Source organism: Trichomycterus rosablanca, chromosome 17 (assembly GCF_030014385.1).
Source record: "Trichomycterus rosablanca isolate fTriRos1 chromosome 17, fTriRos1.hap1, whole genome shotgun sequence".
Lineage (NCBI taxonomy): Eukaryota > Metazoa > Chordata > Actinopteri > Siluriformes > Trichomycteridae > Trichomycterus > Trichomycterus rosablanca.
In genome coordinates this window covers 10,262,921-10,282,451 of record NC_086004.1, presented here as the reverse complement: position 1 = coordinate 10,282,451, position 19,531 = coordinate 10,262,921, and the positions used below count along the sequence as shown (strand labels likewise).

At 38.4% G+C, this 19,531-nt stretch overlaps 1 protein-coding gene across 1 annotated transcript; it reads right to left on the bottom strand.

The window, feature by feature from the left end:
* Window positions 1-2,941: 2,941 nt before the first annotated feature.
* Window positions 2,942-16,299, bottom strand: eif4g2a (eukaryotic translation initiation factor 4, gamma 2a). Its single transcript, XM_063013397.1, has 21 exons — window positions 16,265-16,299; window positions 16,010-16,120; window positions 14,845-14,907; window positions 14,549-14,674; window positions 14,132-14,234; window positions 13,913-14,041; window positions 13,730-13,796; window positions 12,206-12,357; window positions 12,004-12,114; window positions 11,708-11,890; window positions 11,489-11,621; window positions 9,593-9,747; window positions 9,422-9,517; window positions 9,175-9,303; window positions 8,979-9,083; window positions 7,861-8,076; window positions 7,513-7,771; window positions 7,153-7,357; window positions 6,200-6,408; window positions 5,993-6,114; window positions 2,942-3,980 (listed from the first exon to the last, which is right to left on the bottom strand). Exons 1-21 carry the CDS (start codon window positions 16,297-16,299, stop codon window positions 3,915-3,917), a joined length of 2,775 nt encoding a protein of 924 aa, XP_062869467.1. The 3' UTR covers window positions 2,942-3,914.
* Window positions 16,300-19,531: the final 3,232 nt, after the last annotated feature.

The following is a 19,531-nucleotide window of genomic DNA, read 5'->3' as shown; positions in this document are numbered from 1 at the left end:
CTACTGACTCTTACATATTAAGAACAAAAAATGTGTAAACTTTTACAAGTAATCAGAACAGTACCCACACGATGAATAACATTCATTTTAGACTAATGCTATAAAAGGGAAGAGTCTGGTTTGGAATGCAGCTTCATCATTTTCCTACAAAATGGTATATATTCGATATTACTTTTCACACGATATTGAAAATGACCATATTCGATATATCGAGTATGCCTAAGATACACAGCTTACCATTTGAAAACATTTAAAACAGAGCACATAAGCCAGTGGAGTCCAAACTTTTTTTTTCTAGGAGGGCCAGATTTGATAATGTGAAAGTTCCCGGGGGTCAACAGTCTTAAACAATAAAATATGCATATAAATAAATCAGCCATGACATTAAAACCACCTCCTTGTTTCTACATTCACTGTCCATTTTATCAGCTCCACTTACCATATAGAAGCAGAAACCATCTGTTTCTCTACATACTTTTTTTTTAGCCTGCTTTCACCCTGTTCTTCAATGGTCAGGACCCCCACAGAACAAGTATTATTTAGGTGGTGTGTAAGTGTTAGTGTGTGTGTTGTGCTGGTATGAGTGGATCAGACACAGCACCGCTGCTGGAGTTTTTAAATACCGTGTCCCACTCACTGTCCACTCTATTAGACACTCCTACCTAGTTGGTCCACCCTGTAGATGTAAAGTCAGAGACGATCGCTCATCTATTGCTGCTGTTCATTGTTGCTTGGTCATCTCCTACACCTTCATCAGTGGTCACAGGACACTGCCCACAGGGCGCTGTTGGCTGGATATATTTTTGGTTGGTGGACTATTCTCAGTCCAGTAGTGACAGTGAGGTGTTCAAAAACTCCAGCAGCATTGATGTGTCTTATCCACTCATACCAGCACCATGTCAGTGTCACTGCAGTGCTGAGAATGATCCACCACCCAAATAATACCTGCTCTGTAGTGGTCCTGGGAGAGTCCTGACCGTGATCGGCCCGTGGGCCGGACTTTGCACATGCCTCACATAAGTTGTGTTCGGCACGCTTTCTTTCGTGCAAGAGCAGGTGGGCGCGCGCACGCACACACGTGCAAACTGAATCACTGTCCGAAACGACTCTTTTCAAACAATTGATTCAATGGAATGGAATCAGGAAGCTGTGCTTGTATCTATGGTAAAGATTCATTCGTTATACTTCTCTATTTCAATATGGTGTCGTCGTGCGTAACTTCATGAATCGGTTCATTTGTTTAAGAGATTCAGTAGCGGTCCAGGTTTTGATAAACAGTTGTATAAACCAATCAGAGCCTCCGAATTCAGATTATGGGCGGAATGTTCAATCTCTCTATTAGTTGACGCAATAAATGACAGTTTAGTGAACGAATTACCAGTTACAGTTTTTTACCGTTTATATAAAACGGTTTTTGGTAGTTAGGTGACAAGCACAGTTAGAAATTGATATATTCTGGAAATATTCTGGAAACATTCAAGATGGCCTCCAAGAAGAAAAACAAGTGGATTTTATCTCTAAATAGAACAACACGTATAAATATTTGGTCTGAATTTGATGAAGAGAAGCTCAAGGTAAGCAGCGGTTATGATAGCAAAGCATGATCAAATATTGTGATTTTTTGGTGCTCGTTTATTTGAAGTAAAATGGGCAGCATAAATGTGATTGTGTGATTCTGCTGGTTTGTCTGATATAAATATTGTCAATATGAATACAAATACAGCTTTATAATAGTACAAAATATAAACACTAATTCAGAATGTATCAGAACTACAGTATTTTGTGTTCTTAATATATCTTGTAAACAAAATAAGCTAAAATATCGTATATCACCACTTTTCAAAAGCATATCGATATATGAGTTTAAGTCATATCACCCAGCCCTAGTATGAATGTATTGATTAGTGTTATAATAATTACCCATAATCTGTGCTATGGGCTGGCCAGGCGCTCCTTGATGCAGGCACCTCAGTCAGCCACTGATCCCACCCAATTATTGCCCCTTCAGGACTAGACACTTCTAAGTGGTTAAAATGCATACATTAAAAGAAATACTAAGGGAGACAGTGCTACCCACTTAGCCACCCCAAATTGCTATTGTAACCATACACAATGCAAACAACCTTGCCCAGGGGTTCAACTTGGCAACAGGGCTTAAACTAGCAGCCTTGGGATCAATAGTTGAGGACCCACGATGTATTAATGTCCTGTCTTGGGTGTGTTACAGCGTTGCACCCTATGATTCTAGGGGAAATTGGACCCAGACTACAATGAAGTGATGGTACAACATGAAAAAGATCCACCTGATCACAGTTTGCAGCAGCACATCAAAGGGTCTGAATACATTAAGAGAATTTAGTCTTCGGCTCTTTATTTAAATAAAAAGGGTTATTGTGTCAAATAATGGGTAAAAACATGTTCCAGTATATTAATATAAATAGGTGCATAATCCGTGTTAGCGTGACAGTAGATGAAAAAGGGAAGACCAGAAAGGGGTGTAGCCTTGCAACAGCAACTACCACTGTCTGGACGTCAAGAGACAGGAGTCTGAATGATCGACAAAAGAATACAGAACACTGTTGCCTTACAGCAAGAAGGTCCCATGTGGAGCAGTCTGTGTGGGTTTCCTCCCACAGTTCAAAGACATTCAGTCAGGTTAACCGGACAGAAAGTCCCACTAGGTATAAGTGTGTGTGAATGTGTGCGCGCACATGTGTTTGCCTTGTGATAGACCGGTGAGTTGTCCAGGGTATTTCCTGGCCTTTTCACCCAGTGAATCAGACCCACCCATCATGAATAGGACAAACCAGTGGTAAAAGACAGTAAATAAAATTCACATTTTGGAAGAGGTGCCAAAGATAAAAGCAGTACAGAGTAGGAAAGGTCAACAGCAAGTTGCCACATTCAAGACTTGTTAAATACACAAAAACCACAAGGCTGCTTAATCCTGGTGTGTAACTTTATTGAAACTTAAGCAAGTGGTACACAGAACATTCAGAGCTCTTACATCATACAGTAACACTTTAAATAGCGTATACCACGTGCATCCATTTTATTGTTCTACCTAAAGATAAAGCATCAGTTGTTTTTCATGATAGTTCAATAAATATCTATATTAGATATTATGGCAAACAAATTTGGGTTTTGTAAGCAGAGTGGTTGCACAGTCGACTACAATTCCAATTGTGTATTCATCTTTATTTCACCAATTAAAAGTTTTCCATTTAAAAACGACCATTAACACAAGGCTGTTTCACTCAAAATGTCGCTGCATCTAAACAGGCCATGTTTGGTAATCCCTGAACATGCTGTTAAGAAAAATTCAAGTATCAAAGTTGGACAAAGAACGGAGGGGGACAACAGTGGGTGGATTAAAAAGGCTGTAGAATTTCTCACATGGCTTTTCGTTCGTCGCAATCCGATCAGAGCGGAAGTAGTAACCCGAGGTTGTGGTTTTCAATCTGGACTTCAAGACCGTGCAGGTTAGAAGGGACTGAATTCAACCAGGTGTACTAAATTCACTACAGAGGTAGAAGCACTAACCACTTAAAATGTCCGGTTTCCGATGATTACAGTAAAGGATTCTTTGTAACAATCGATGGAGCATATTGCAACGACTCATGACACTGAGCACAAAGTGCGTTTCTACGGTTGTTAGAGAGCAGCAGTACGTGTTCTTGTGAATACGTTCGGAAGAGGTTTTAAAAGCAAAACGAGTGGGTTTCACGTCGCCAATACCATTTCTTGAGTGTTTCAAACATAGCAAATCATTACATGCTTTAAATGATGAGGTGATGAGGGGTGCATAGAACACTGTGGAATGCAGGGAAATGAGGCATAGGGTAAAACAAAAGGATGGCAGTGGGTTGAGCAGAAAAGCACGATGACTACCATGTAAGGCTTTGGCTGGTTTCTCAGTCAGCCTCTTCCTCAGACTCCTCTTCTTCAGCCGTCTCCAACCAGGTTAGCCACTGGTTCACCTAAACAATGAGCATGTAAGTCAAGATCACAAGCAGAACTAATGTAGTAAAAATCATACCATAAATTGGTGGATTTTAAAACACTATATATGCTGCAGGTGGCAATTCTGAGGATACACCAAGTCTTTAAATTCAGCTACATGTACCAAAATACCACAACAATGTGTACAAAAAAAGATGTTCGTTTAGGGCTGCACGATATTTCGTTTCAGCATCGACATCGCGATGTGTGGACGTGCGATGTTACTTAATGCAAATTAAATCAAATACGTCATGCTAAAACTTTTTTGCTGCTTGACAAAACGAAAATTCACACCGTTCTCATTTTCCATGTAATATATACCAGTGTGTTCAAAAACCTAGTGAGCTGCCTTGCTGTACTACCTACATAGGCAGCTGCCACAGTAGAGAGGATCCTAATAAGTCAATGACTTAGAAAGCAGGTTATTGGAACGCGCCCGATTCCATCGGGTTTCGCGTTTAGCATCTTGCCATTAAAACCAATGGAATGAGGTGGGACGGCGCTAACATGTCAATATAACATCTCGATTCGTGTACAGAAAACTGTTACATTTGCTGACAAGCCCAAACTTGCAAAGAAAAACACTCGTTAAAAATTAATAATTATTTATTTACGTTTGAGAGAATTCTGGGATTGTCTTCATCACTAAGGACGCTTTCGAGTCTCACTCGTTCTGCCTCAGCATTGTGCTTAGTAACCAAGGCATCTAAGTAACTAAGAAATCTCGGATTTGGAACAGGTGTATAGCTGCTCTTTTGTTTGTATATTTTTTTTTTTAAATAATGTTTACTACTTGAATAGGTTTTGATTGTGAAATAACATTTTAAATGACCAATTTTTTCAATCCTGTTAATTCCCTCATGTGATATTGAAGCTTTCTTAGTTTAATGCTCAGTTTTAACCGAGTACAAAGATGTAGCTGGTCATAATCTTTTGTATCCCTTGTAGGCACCACCCTTTTTCACAGATGAGCCCCTTATTTAGAGTAAGATACATGCATTATTAATATGATTGATAATGTGGTGAAAATTCCTGCATTTTTTAAATATCGCAATATAATCGTAGGAAAAAAAAATATCGCAATGTCAGTTTTTTCCAATATCGTGCAGCCCTATATTAGTTGTATCTAATCAGAAGGGCAAGACCACTGGCTGTCCATATGAAAAAAAAAAAATAATCCAAAATCAATCTTTCTTTTGGCTGCCCGATTTAGAGGTTGCCAGAGTGGCTCATTCTGATCCACATACCATATTTCCCTTGTTGTACTTACCAGATCACCTCCCAATGACTATGAATGCAAATGTGTTGTTATTCATTTGCACGGTCATTTTTGCAGGTGTTAAATGATTGTTGTCCTAATAGGTAGTATTAAAATGAATATCGAGCCATAAATTCAGCTACTCCATTTAGCTGGATTGGCTAGTGAATTATTTATACGTGGTCATACGGGTTTTAATGCCATGTTTAACATGTATGTGTCAGAATTATGTTTGTCTGCTTATTTTATCTTGTATTAGCATTTGGGCTATTTTATATTTTAATTTTTATGGCTGCAAAGTAGGTTATGACTGAGTGTTGTGTAAAAAACTTATGGTTCCAGGCATGTGTATTTATTGTCTGTCTAGGGGTATTTGGGGCATTCTATAACTTGCCTTGGAGGTGATGGCTTTTATAAGGTGTGGCAGCCAGCTGGAAATTCCAAGTTAAATAGAACTGAACTGTAGAATACAACTGACAATCTTTGATTTTTATGCATGTTGGTTACACAATCATGTGTTTTATCCTTTTGTTATTAGAATACAAGCTCAGTCATTTATGACTTGTCAGTATTCCAGATGTTCATAGTAAATTTCATGTCTAAACAAGTAAAAAGAGCCAAGATGACCTGGGAGGTGGAACATGTTCAAATTAGATGCTTGTGCGCATGCACTGTTTATGAATTTAAGTAACATACGGGTCACATTAAAAGAAATCTGTGCTAAAAGATTACCTGGAACAAGGCTTTTCCTTTGCCAGTAAACTCTTGAGCAATATCTTCTTTCCATGAGAGGAAGGCTTCTTCTTCAATTATTTCCATGTCATAAAAGTTGACGAAGTAACGCAGCAACATTCCTGTAAGCAACATAATGTTATGCATTCACCAGTCTCGATTTCATTCACTTGGAAACTTGTAAAGGTCATGATTCTGGTTACATACCTTTGGGGAAAGCACTGGTGTTGCAGTGCACTTGGAGCGCGTACAGGGCGCTGACCTGCAGGTCCACGTGATCATGCAGGAACTTCTGCATCACCGGTTTAAAGGCCAGCAGTAGTTGTTTCTCCTGGTCAATCTGTTCTTTACTGGGTGATGATAACTGTTCTTCTGAGTTGGTGGGATACATCTCATGGCAAATGTACTGCAAAAAGCTGAATGGAGAAGTCCAAAAAAATCATCATGTTAAAGAAATGCTTGAACTAGTTTTATAAAGTTTGAGTTGGCTTTCATGAAGCTTTCATGAGACCCCTCCTAATCACCAGAATATAGTATAATACAGACAGTGTACACTCACCGAGAACTGTAGCCCATATGTTGCTCTGCATATTTTATAATCGATAAATGGGGTACAGAAAGGTGGCAAAAGACCCCCCACTGACCAGATAATTGGGTGGTGGACCAGTCTCAGAACTGCAGTGAAACATGGTAGTGCGTATTGTTCTCATGTGTATCAGGTGCAGCAAAGTTGTTGTGATTTTTAAATACTACAGCAGGCTATATTGTCTTAATTAAGACTAGAGCTAGATTGTTTCCCCCAGATATATGTTCCAGAATCTTCCTCTATTCTTTTTATGTGAGGACACTTTTTGATCACAGGACACCGTTAGATGTTTATTATCGATTACAGCAAGTACAACGCATTAGCATTGTAATAACACATGGTAGAGTCATTGCAGTGTAAGAAGCCCATTAGTGTGGATCCTATGGAGGTCCCCTTTAAATGATAATTGGTATTATAGTCTTGTATTTATACATAAGTAAACATTTGTTTTCAGGAAATTAATGATTATTTCTGAATTAAGTTGTGTTAGTTTTTTTTTGTCTTGCACAGTGGTACTTTGAACATTGGTTCAGGATGGCTGATGTAAGAAATCTATTTATTAAAGAAGTCATACCTAGTCATCAGAATGTTGACAAACCCCCTGTCGATGTGAAGCTTGGGAGAGATGTTGTCCTTGATCCACTTATAGATAGACTGGGGTGATGGGTCTGCTTCAATCTGTTTCAGCAGCTCCTTCTCCAGTTTCATGAGAGGAAAGAGGAAGCTCAGGCCCTTCCCCTCCAGAATTTCCAACATGCGATCTTTGTTTTGGTCTATTTCTGCAAAACAGAAGTATAGAAGTCAATATCCAGTCCACAGAAAACGCAGCAGCTTGAATGATATCCACCTATATAATTTGAGATTACTATAGACCCCAAAGAAAGACGCCCCATTGTAAACATTGAATCAGGAAAAAAAAAAAAAATATCAGTACCTGGCAGCATCATCTGCATGTTGACCTTGCTTTGCTGGAACAGGTCAGTGAGCCACTCCTTATCCTTCAGCTTAGCTGTTTGCTGAAGACAGAGCAAGAAAAGAGGGAAGTGTGTGCCGTTCTCCAGAGGATGGGCCAAATCTGCAATGCTCATGAGCTCCGCAATAATGGCACGGGCTGCAAACTGAGCCAGATAGGACTTCACCAGCGGAATGTCCCCCTCAAGTTTAGGACACTGGTCCAAAATGGTAAGGAAAGCCTGTGGGAGGAGAATGTCTGGGTTTGAGAAAGTCCTAACGAAAGATATAATGCATACACTTATTATAAATGTAATTCTACTAAACACACCTGTATGAAGTTCTCCCCTGTGATCAGCCCCTCGGTACGAAGTGTATTCAGCAGCGTGCTGACATGTTCTTTGTCTTCATCCGAGCTGTCTAATGAGCACACGATGATCTTACTCAACATCTCTGGCAGAAAATGTTTAGGTGCTCTCATCTCCCTCACTCCAGTCACAGCATTGCTGATGTTCTTGCTGCTAAGGTAGTCCTTAATGACCGTCTCCTAAAAGACAGTTTTGAATGTAATTTTACCTGCAGCGCAATCAATGACATAAATAATACAGAACACAAACTATGAGAATGTAAGTAGATAATTAAAAGAAAAACAAAGCCTTATGAAGTTAGCAATGCAGACATGAAATTGAAAAAAAAACAAACAAAAACCAAATTTCGAAATTAAACTATGAAAATGCTAAATTGGGGAGGGGCGGTTATGGTTTGGGTTTGTTCGTTTATTTATTAGGATTTTAACGTCATGTTTTACACTTTTGGTAACATTCATGACAGGAGCGGTAGTTACTCATTACACGAGATTCATCAGTTCACATTCATGAACAATTTAGTGTCTCCAATTCACCTCACTTCCATGTCTTCGGACTGTTGGAGGAAACCGGAGCACCCGGAGTAAGCCCATGCAGACACGGGGAGAACATGCAAACTCCACACAGAAAGGACACAGACTGCCCCACCTGGGGATCGAACCCAGGACCTTCTTGCTGTGAGGTGACTGCTACCCACTTGAACGACAGAATGAACAACTCCTGTGGCATGCCCTAACAGGAGCAGCCAGAAGCAGATCATTGGTTTAGCACAGTTCTTATGCCGGATGCCCTTAGTGACGAAACCCTCTTAATTAGCCAGGCCTGGGACCACTAATGTGTGCCCCCCCAGTAGCTAGATTGACATACTGTCATGCTCCCCACAAACCAGAATTCGAACACCTGGAACTCCGGCACTGCTGTTGCCAGCAACTTGGATCACCGCATGATTTTTTACTGACACACATTTACATTAAAAATGAAACTGGCTTATGGTCATTTCAATGGAAAAAAACATGCTTCTAAAGCAAAAATAAAGGCATGCCCCTATACAGCTTCTGTTAAATGAAAGAAATGAGGTTCGTACAGTCATTTTGAGCAAGTCCTCTTTGGCAGGTGGTGGTTTCTTGCTGGTCTTCTGTGGTTTTTCTTGAATAGGAGGTGGATTTGTTTTAAGGCCAAGCTGTGGAGGCTAAAAAGAAAAAACAAACAAGTCAATAAACAATTTTCTTTTGTTAGGATTTTTTTCTTTAAATGAAAAAAAAAAAACCGAAAGGTCGTACCTGTCCGAGCGGAGGAGTGGATGTTCGAGGAGGCTGCGCGCTGTGAGGAATCATGGTGGGGATCTGTGGCTGCAGCTTTGGCACTTGGGATTTGTTCAGAAGAAATGACTGAGCTGGTCTCAAGCTAATCTGTAAAAGAGAAAAAAACAAAAACAAAAAAAACCCACCATGAATAGGGCTTTGTTTACATTTGTAATTCTGGGCAGCACAGTGAGAAGGATCTGAAGTGTTGGGTTAATGTGCCTACCTCATCAGCATTAAGCTGTCCTTTCTTGAAGCGTGGTGGCAAATCTTTAGACTGAGCTTGCTGTTGAGTCTGGTTCTGGAACAGCATGTTCTGCCCCTTTAAAAACAAAGTTTTCACTTTATTACCGATCCACAAGTAGAACGAGATCATTAAACACAGGTCGGTGTTTACCTGGTTGGTTTTCATAAAAGGCTTGTCAAACTGAGACTGGGGAGCAGGAGCCATGTGGCCACTATGACCGTTGAAGAGCGGGTTAGTACGATGACGCCCCATTGTGGGGGAATACCGGTCTTGAATAACTCCAGGCCCAGTACCAATCCCACTACCTAAAAAACAATAATAAAAGAACAATCTGGTATGAAAGAAATAAAAACCAATATACTTATTAAAAAAGTATAAGACAAATTCTGACCATCACAACACACACATACATAGTAGCATACACAACACTTAACAGCTGCACTTGGAACTCAAAATTCAGATTGGCTGCACATGAAAACTTAGGTATGTCTCTGTGTGTGTGTAAATGTTTTTGTACTTCTGTTAATGTGCACTGTGAGCTATTGTAACCAAAAACAAATTCCTTGTATTTGAGCATAAAAATGTATAGTAGAGATGGACCGATCGGGGTTTTTGGCACCGATTCCGATCTCCTGTCAGGGACATCGGCCGATAGCCGATTCCGATCGGGAAGGGGGGATTAGCAGTAGATAAACTTAAAAAGAGCCTCACAGTAAAGAGAAACCGGAGCAGCGCGCGTGTGTGTGTTTGTGCCTTTAGAAGAGACGCTTTGTTCACAGTATCGCTATAAGTGATTCATTGATTCATGAGTTGATTCGTTTTTATGTGAAGCGTAAGTTTATCTTCTCAGTTATCTCTCCGTGTTTACTGTTAATAATTAAATGTTGTTGTTTTAAATAAACACCAGCTACTACAGAACATTTTTGTGTGACTTACATTAAAAAGCTTAATTAAAAAGCTTAATTAAACTGCTATTACCACAGATCTGTAACCGAGTCAGACTCGTTCCGTCTAAGGAGCTAAAAGTTTTCTAAAAGTTCAGCAGATGATCCTGAACTAACGAATTTGATAATGAATAAACTTTTGCCTCGGATTGGATCTGTAACGTTTTCTGTTCTCATCTACATCACAAGTAAGAACCGCTTACGATTTACCAAAGTGAACCAGGAGTTTATATAACGTGCTGATAGAATCGACTCAGATGTGACCGGGTTAAATTATCTTTTTAAAGTAAATATTACAATCAGCAAAATTACATCGTAAGAGCTTTCACGATGGTTTCTGTGCGATGGTTAATGAATGGTGATGTGATGGTTGGCGCTTCGTAGCTCAAAGTCTGGATCAATCCACTGAGCTGTTAACTTAACATGGTCTTTATATATCACACGATCGGATCGGCTACTTTTAGGAAATATCGCCGATAGCATATTTTGATTAAAAATCGGCCGATACCGATTCGTAGCCGATCGATCGTCCCATCTCTAATGTATAGGATTATCAAAAGGCTGAATGAGTTTGCATTTTCTCCCATTTCACTTCAGCACTGTTGAGCAAGTGGGACAAACAGCATGCGTCATCCACTATCACCATTAGAAAAAGATTTTACCATGGTAACCAGCCATTTTTTTTTTTTTTTTCACATCTGGCTGATGCTAATAAACACCAAAATCAAATGTGAATACCAATAATAGTTAATTCCCAGATTTGTAAATTTTAGTAAACCCATCAACTAGTTACAATCTTACAAAATAAGTCTAATTGCATCAATCCAAAACTGATTCCCATAACTACATTACCAATGATTCAGTCAATTCAAATTGGAACCAGTACAGTATGGCTGGTCTAAACCACCATATTGTAAGATTGCTGATTATAACCAAGGAATAAAAGAATCACAACTCCCATAAAAAAGCAATAAAGAAGCTAAATAAAGTCCTAAGTGGATCACTTACAAGTGCTTGTGTTTATATTATACTAGCTTCATTTTTAAATAGAGCTCACTGTGGGATAATAAACACTCAACAGGCAGCTTAGATCAGGATGTACCTGGCATTTGTCCAAACATATCAGCCAATCCCCCGAGAGCCTCTCTGCTTATTCGTGTTGGTATGAAGGTGTTTTCTTGAAAAAAGTCAGTCCTCAATCCGGAGTTCATAGCTGGAATGAACATGCCTAAATCCTAGAATCAAGAAATGGAAAAAAAAAAAAAGGAAAATCACTCTGGTTTTTATGATCAACTTCAACACTATGAAGAACAACACTAACCTTTACTGCATCCTGACGAATCTGATTGATGGTCTTAGGTCCATTGTCAAGAAAAGCTTTCCTAGGCACCCAGTTGTTCTCTCGTAACTCTACAGTATCCTGCAGCAGGAAACGAATCCTAGCAGGCAAATCCTTGTTGTTCATTAAGGATCGCATGCGGGTAAAGTACTGATCCATTAAGGACTGCAACATGGGAAAACAAATGGTCAGTGTTCAGAGATGAAAAGTGGTGCTTTAAGTTAGCCACAACATGCGCCGAGTTATTCTAGCATTTCCTTTGAAAAACAAGGCAATACCTTGGCTTTATTATGATCAAGTCTGGGCCCGACAGTTCTCATTATCTGACAGAGGCACTCCAAATCCTCCCCCATATCCTTAAGTTGGATTCTTTTCTTCTTTTCCAGAAGCTAAAGGGTGGAAAAAAAAATACATGAGTAAGTCACAGCCATTTGAACTGACCATAAAATAGGTATAACGTACGTAATCATTTGAACTCACTGTTTTGATGCATTTATGAAGGATAGACTCGTGAATAAGATCAAGTTTGCCAAGTTCCCCAATGAATTTGATGTTGCCCAGCATCTTGATCTTAGCAATAGCACGCTGTTCCTCTTCTTCAGAGGTAAGAGGGCTATCGCTTTTGTCATAGACTGAAAAAAAAATTCCATGTCCAAATTAGGGACATGACCAACAAGCTTATAGGACCATTACAATAGAAAAAATATATACAAACAAGAATATTTCATAATATTTATTAGGAGTGCAACAGTAAACAGCAGTAATGGAAGATACACACTGAGGCAGACATTGCAAGCAGGTCATTACAAAAGCCAATTAAACATGCCAACCCTAACTCAGCCTGGTGCCCAATGTGGCATGTTTGTAGACTGTAGGTCCAAGCTGTTTAAGGTGACTGAAAATTCTCTATCTACTGATGGGATTTGACCCCTATATTTTGTTATGTTTGCATCTGCTCATTCAGTACACCATTTGTTCTTTACATATGCATTTTGACAGCCATTGGTGGGATCTTGTCTGCTCTCGTTACCCAGTAGCACACAGTGACCTGGTATCCAACAAGAACGCGTCATATTTCTGCCTCTAAAAGATGACTGAACTGCACTTCATTAAATAACATGAAGTTTGTTCTTTAAAGATTGCACCAGTCCTGAAGATCACATGTCTGAACTTCCCTTTCTCACACACGGCTAATTGCACACGCGTGTGGAGGCCCAGCCAGATTGGTGGCTTTGCTGAGAATTAAACTTGAGATAAAACACTCCATGTGTTGAAGCGCACACAGCCCCAACTATTGTCCATTTGAAAAAAAAAGTGTGTAGTCATTTGCTTGCTTTTCATTATAGATGAAGAGATTTATGACAATGATTTTTAACCTTATTCTCAGTGCATAGTTTTCTTACTTCTTTACAAATGGCAGCCTACATCAGGGACAGCAATATTAAATGCCTACACACATAGATCCACTGAATCATAGCTTTCAAATAGAAGCTGTGGATGGCCTTCATACGAATGAGTTAGCGTTTTCTTCTGTATCACTTCTTTATAAAATACAGAATTTGTTGAGCAAATGGGGCAAACAGCTTTTGTGTCACTCACCACTAGGAAAAAGCAAGGTAACTTGCCACTGCCTACACTCTGCATTCCACACAGGTATGTTTTACATCTAGCTGATGCCAATAATTACATGTTTCAAATATGTGAAAACCAATAGTAGTTAATCTCCAGATTTGTAAACCCATCAACTCATGTTACGATCTTAGAAACTAAGTCCGATTGCATTAGGCTTATATTTATTCTTTAATTTGTATATCACTTTCAGTTTTCTTCGGATATCCACTCTTTGTAGTGAGATAAAAGATTCAAACGAAGCATATATTGAAAATATAAAAAATAAATGAGCAAAAATGTTAAGGGCTTCAAAATGATCTGAAATTGAATTATGGCTCTGCAACATTCCCAACATTTCTGTGTCATTGTCCAGCCAAATGACCATGGACTTACTTTCAACGTTTCTGGTGCGGTTTTCAAACTCATCTTGAAGCTTTGATATCAGAAGTCTCCTGAATGTCTGTAACAAGAGCAGACAGGCTGATTAAAACCCAGCAGCTTCAAAGTTAGTTAATTACTACAGTAACAAGTCCTGTCAGAACAAACTGATCTCTGTTTAATAAAGCGGGTACTTACAGTGCTCTGCTTTTGTGATGACTGGATCTCAGCTGGGTTATCAAAGTTCGGAGCATCCTCTGCAAGACGCAGACATAGCTGAGCATATAGCGAGCTATACTTGGGCTCTTCAAGGGCTTTGTCTACAATCTAAACAGCAAAAGTTTGCAGGTCAAAACAACTGAAAACAATCAAGACCATGGTTGCTGGGTAAGAAAGAGGAGAAAACGTAATTCTCACCAGCAAGATAATTCCTTTGAGGACGAGCTTTGAATCCACGCCCACATTCAGAAGCTCAAGGCATAGCTTGTCAAACTTATCAGGGGTCAGTTTATTAAGTATGCTATAGAAACAAGAAACATTCATTTTAAAACTGGGTAACTACATAACACTACAAGTGTTTATTCCAGCCTGCAGTTGCATGCAAAAAAATGCTACATATAATTAGTTGTAATCAAAATTATTCAACCCCTATTGCACATTAGGCTTATTAGTAAGATGTACACATTTTCAGCTTATTGCAATAAACCAAGCAAGAACAGTTTATATAGCTTAACAACTAAAAATATTTTCTATAAATAACACAAAATGTCACTTTCAATGACTTCTTAAAAGCCCAATTTAAACACTACAATTTTACTACTGATGTCACCGTACCCTCTCACTTTTCTGAAGATTGCATCCTGGCGTTCTTTTTCATTGGAGGAGCTGACATCTCGTCTAGTGCTTCGTGAAGGAACCCATCTCTGAACGCTAGACCCTGGGGTTTTCCCCAGGAACTCGCTGCCAAAGAGAAAAACAAAAATCAGCTCACAATGCACGAAGCAATTCCATTAAGAAAGGTCATGTTACTTCTGTATTCTTTTTCCCCCAATCCAAATCCTTAAGATCATACTTAATTGTGCACATAACATAAGTCTTAAAGTTGACCTAGTTGCGATACAAATACATACCTGTTGCCGACAGTCTTGGGATACTGCTGAGACGCAGCCCGACCTCCTCCTCCCGTAGAAGCACTGCAAATTCAAGAAAAATGGTATTAATGGCAAAAGAACTAACAAAGCACACAATAGCTGACAATGCCTAATATTTAAAAGGTTTTAACACTCTCTACTTACATTGGAATATGGATACACAATCTATCAGGTACTCAAATTAAGGTGCAAAACCATTTAGACACTTCAAAACTAGTGATGAATATATATATAGTCAATCCGAAAGGAAACAGGCAGACAGTGGCGTGATGCTAAAATTGGTCTAAAACTGATCTTATTTTAAGTCCAGTTTGTAATCAGTGTTTTCAGTAGTAATCAGTAGTTTGTTTGCCGTAGCAAGTCCAAGGAAAGATACATTACAATAGTCAAGCTATATTATTAATAAGTAATTTAAAAAAGTAAAGCATGGATCAATTTAATAGCCTCTTGCAGACATCTAGGGTTGAACATGCTGTAGTCCCTTAATGATACTCACAGAAGGAGCCTGACAGATGCTTGTTAGTAATTTTACCAAAATAGTTTAACAACTTACAATCATTAAACATGTATCACTACTCTTTTACTGGAATATTTTATGCTCTCTTGTAAACTGTGTTTTACTTGTGTTCTAATTCGTTTCTTTTGTGCATTTTCATTTTAGTGCTGCATTTTTAATTTACAAGATGCTGTATATAAATTTAAATTAGGAATGTGGCCAGAATTTTATTTATAGATGTCTAGTGTAAATGTAGAATTAATAATGACAAATATTAGAAAATGAGTTTTCACCTTTATACAACTACCTTAATACTGTGTCATGCTTCACTCTATACTTTAATAACAGATACATTTGCTCCAGGACTTTGCTGTTAAAGTTGCCTAGTGTGAGCGTGTCCCTCATTTATCCTCCTGCTGCTTTAATCCATGCATTAAGAGTCCTGTTTTAATTGCAAAAGCATGTAACCACAAGACACTGAGCTACTTATGGGTAAAATAATTAGCTAAACTAACTAACTTAACAATGTTGAAAATATACAGCTTATTCTGCAAAATAACAGCACGACACCAACGCATATCGCTTACTAAGAAATGCCCAATTACAACACAATTTTGCCCCACACAGTACAAACAGTTACAGACTCACCTGAAACGAGAAGCACCCCCCTCTGCAACCACACTCTCCACTTTGGCGGCTTGACAACGATGGACAGTCAAAAAGAATAATATCGAAAGGGTGGGGGTGGAGAATAACGATCTGAAAGACAAGTGACATAATGGCTATGAACAACTGTACTGAATTAAGACAAAGTAAAAGGCAGCACTATTACAATTTTAAACCTGATCACAAATTTGCTTTCTTAAAACTTTTCAATGAGACTAAAGTGCTTATTAAAGTTACAGGTCATACGAATGTTGCAGGAGGATAAAAAGCATACACGGTATTGTATTTCACTAGTCTAGTTTATAATAATAATAATAAATTTTATTTATATAGCGCTTTTCAAGATACTCAAAGACGCTTTACATAAGACAAATAATCAAAACAAATACGTACATACACCATACAAATCATAGTACAAAATCAAAATAGAACATCAAGAATAATTAAGATATAAACAAAGAGAGCAGCATAAGACAGTTCATTAAAAATTAGCTAAATTATGAGAGAGAACAACAAATATAGAACAATTTCTTAAAATTAGACAGAAACAGGACAGATTCACATGCAATCAGGAAACTGAAAACTTTACAAGTTTTAGGATCTAGGACTTCACATTTCTGTCGTGATCTAAGTATAAAAACTATTAAAAAGAATAGCAAAAATAAAAGCATTTATTTCGTGTTGTTACAAGTTAAATGCCATTTTGAATATATGAGTTTTGAGAAGTGACTTGAATTTGGACAGGTCAGGACAATCTCGTAGGTGTTTGGGGAGAGCATTCCATAAAGATGGAGCAGCTATGGAAAAGGCCCTGTCACCCCAGGTCCGGTGCTTGGTCCTAGAGGGTATGGACAGTAGGTTAGCCTCAGAAGAGCGAAGGCTACGGGAGGGAATGTGCTGATGGAGCAGGTCGGTGAGGTAGGATGGGGCCTGATTATGGAGAGCTTTTGTTTTATTAGTCTATTAAAATTTCTAGTTTACTGCACAGGGTCTAACTGGTCACTGGAGAAACCAAAAAGCAGCCAGTCATAGTTGTAAATTAAAGTCTGATTGGGTTTATTATAAGCAGTTATACCATCACCATAGAAGGGTGTAAATCCCTTAGAAAAGAACAGCTTTAAATCAGATCCAGTCACAAAGTTCAATCAGATTCCTAAATTAATGCATCTGGCAAAATACAAAGTGTAATCAATCTAGTGATAACATTTTACACCAGACCTGTATTTACATTTTGCTACTGCACCACCAAATAAAAGTAACATGTGCCTTTTAAAGCACAATGCATGTGAGAATTAAATGAAAGCTGAGGAGTTGCATTGGAGCAAAAGGCAGTTGCAGTATGTTTAACAAGAAGTAATAACATGAGAGAAAAAAAAAGACCTTAGTTGTCACAGCACTATACAAGATGTAAACAGCCCACAGTGGGCTGACTAAGAGAGACCAAGAGACTAGGAATTTGCAATCCATGGGAAAGCAAAACATCTTAATTGTGACTTTTTGAATGTTGGCACGTGACAATAGTACAATTAATACTATTTTAAGGGTGCTTTATGTCAGTGTTCTTTACCGAGTGTTTACGTATCAGAAGTTTAATCAGGCAGTCTGAGAGCAATTTAAAGATGGTATACATTTAAAGAAATAAGATCACAACCCTTAGAAATGTACAACAAACAGGTTTTCTGCATGCAACTGAAAGAACAAATATATAATTCCAAAATAGTGGTCATCACTTAGCACTTTTAAGCAGCTATAAATGATCCATAATACACCCCATTACTATTAGCAAAGGTATGTGGCGTGCTAATGTTATATAATAGTTGCTTTACTGTTTCAAAACTATAAGTCACTGGAAATAAACACCTGGCCCAAACCGGTTCCTGATGGGAGAGACAGACTAGCCACAAGAATGATCGCATTAATCAAAAATAATGTCACACATCTAAATAACCCGAGCCACCTAGGGCACTGGTGAGCAGGCAAGGCTGTTGCTGCTGGTTTAAACCTGGAACACCAGCTTGCGGTACATAAACTCAGATTAAGGAAATAAAAGACATGCATACCGGTCTTCCTGGCGACACGTATATTTGGTTATACAGTACAATACCAATCACATAAAAATAAAGCACATTAAATCACAAAAATAAAACAGGTTAAACTTCTCTTGAAAGGATTACGCTATTGCCAGGATGTTGTCCTTACTGCTTGTAAAATTCCTACCAAGTTAGCCAATAGTTTGTTTGTTTGTTTATTTATTAGGATTTTAACATCATGTTTTACACTTTTGGCTACATTGATGACAGGAAACGGTGGTTACTCATTACACAAGGTTATATCAAACACAGCCATGGACAATTTAGTGTCTCCAATTCACCTCACTTGCATGTCTTTGGACTGTGGGAGGAAACCGGAGATCCCGGAGTAAACCCACGCAGACACGGGGAGAACATGCAAACTCCACCTGGGGATCGAACCCATGGCCTTCTCGCTGTGAGGCGACAGTGCTACCCACTTAGCCAATAGTACACAGCAATTTTTCTATTCTGCATGTCACTGTTTATGAAATAATTTGTTACAAACTAAAGTGATTATCATTTAAATTGAAAATACAATTTAGGAAAGATCTATTAAATAACAATTAAATAAATACAGCTTCTACATAAAACAATGGAGGTGTAAATTGAGGGAAGACATGCTCAAATTACCCAAGTCAAGAAGGCTGCATCATTTCAGAGACAAATACAAATTAAAAATATGTTGTAATTAAAATATAGTAATGCATTGTAGGGTGTGCTTTCTGTTTATATAATCTACATTCTTTATGAAGGGAAAAAAACAAACACAACACAACACATTGTCTTTAATTGCATCACTGAAAACGAAGACATCTGGCCCAGGCCTGTTGAGGCCTGATCCTGAAAGGGGGATGGGGAACTGGGTACATTCATAAATTACGCAACACGATCTGCAATGTATACTTTCAAATATGTAATTCAGTATCAATTTAACAATATTAAGAATAAAGGGTTATGCTTAATCGATTTATATTTAGAGTACAAAAACAAGAGCAGTTGGTATCTGGCAGGGCTGGTGCCAGATACCAAGTGGGACAAAGGCTTCTTCTGCCTTGTTAGCTTTGATAGTAAGAAAGTACAACCATATAATGTATTTATTTGCTACAGATTACTGCGATTCCGATAGCATTTTGTATATTTCTTCACATTAGATTTATCATAAAAGCATTATGTGGGTCAGTACTTAAAATCAAAGTTCGTGTATATGGGTGGTCCTGATTAGACGCTTCTCAGCATTAGCATGATGTTTATTGTCTTGACTACATATCCTAGCCGGTCCGCTACTGACTGGTGCGTCTTTTGTACTAATACAAACATACAAATTACAAACACTTAAAACTAAACAGGACCCAAACTGTCTGTAAGTCACTGACGACCAGTAGGTTACATGGAAATTCGCTTTGAAAGAATGAGCTATTTCGAAAAATGGAAG

Coding starts and splice junctions, on each gene's coding strand:
- eif4g2a (XM_063013397.1), bottom strand. CDS start 16,299: ATGCTTTTTATCCTCCTGCAACATTCGTATGACCT. Junction 9,084..9,174: donor CCACTCCTCCGCTCGGACAG/GTACGACCTTTC, acceptor TTTTCTTTTTAG/CCTCCACAGCTTGGCCTTAA. Junction 8,077..8,978: donor AGGACTTGCTCAAAATGACT/GTACGAACCTCA, acceptor ACTGTCTTTTAG/GAGACGGTCATTAAGGACTA.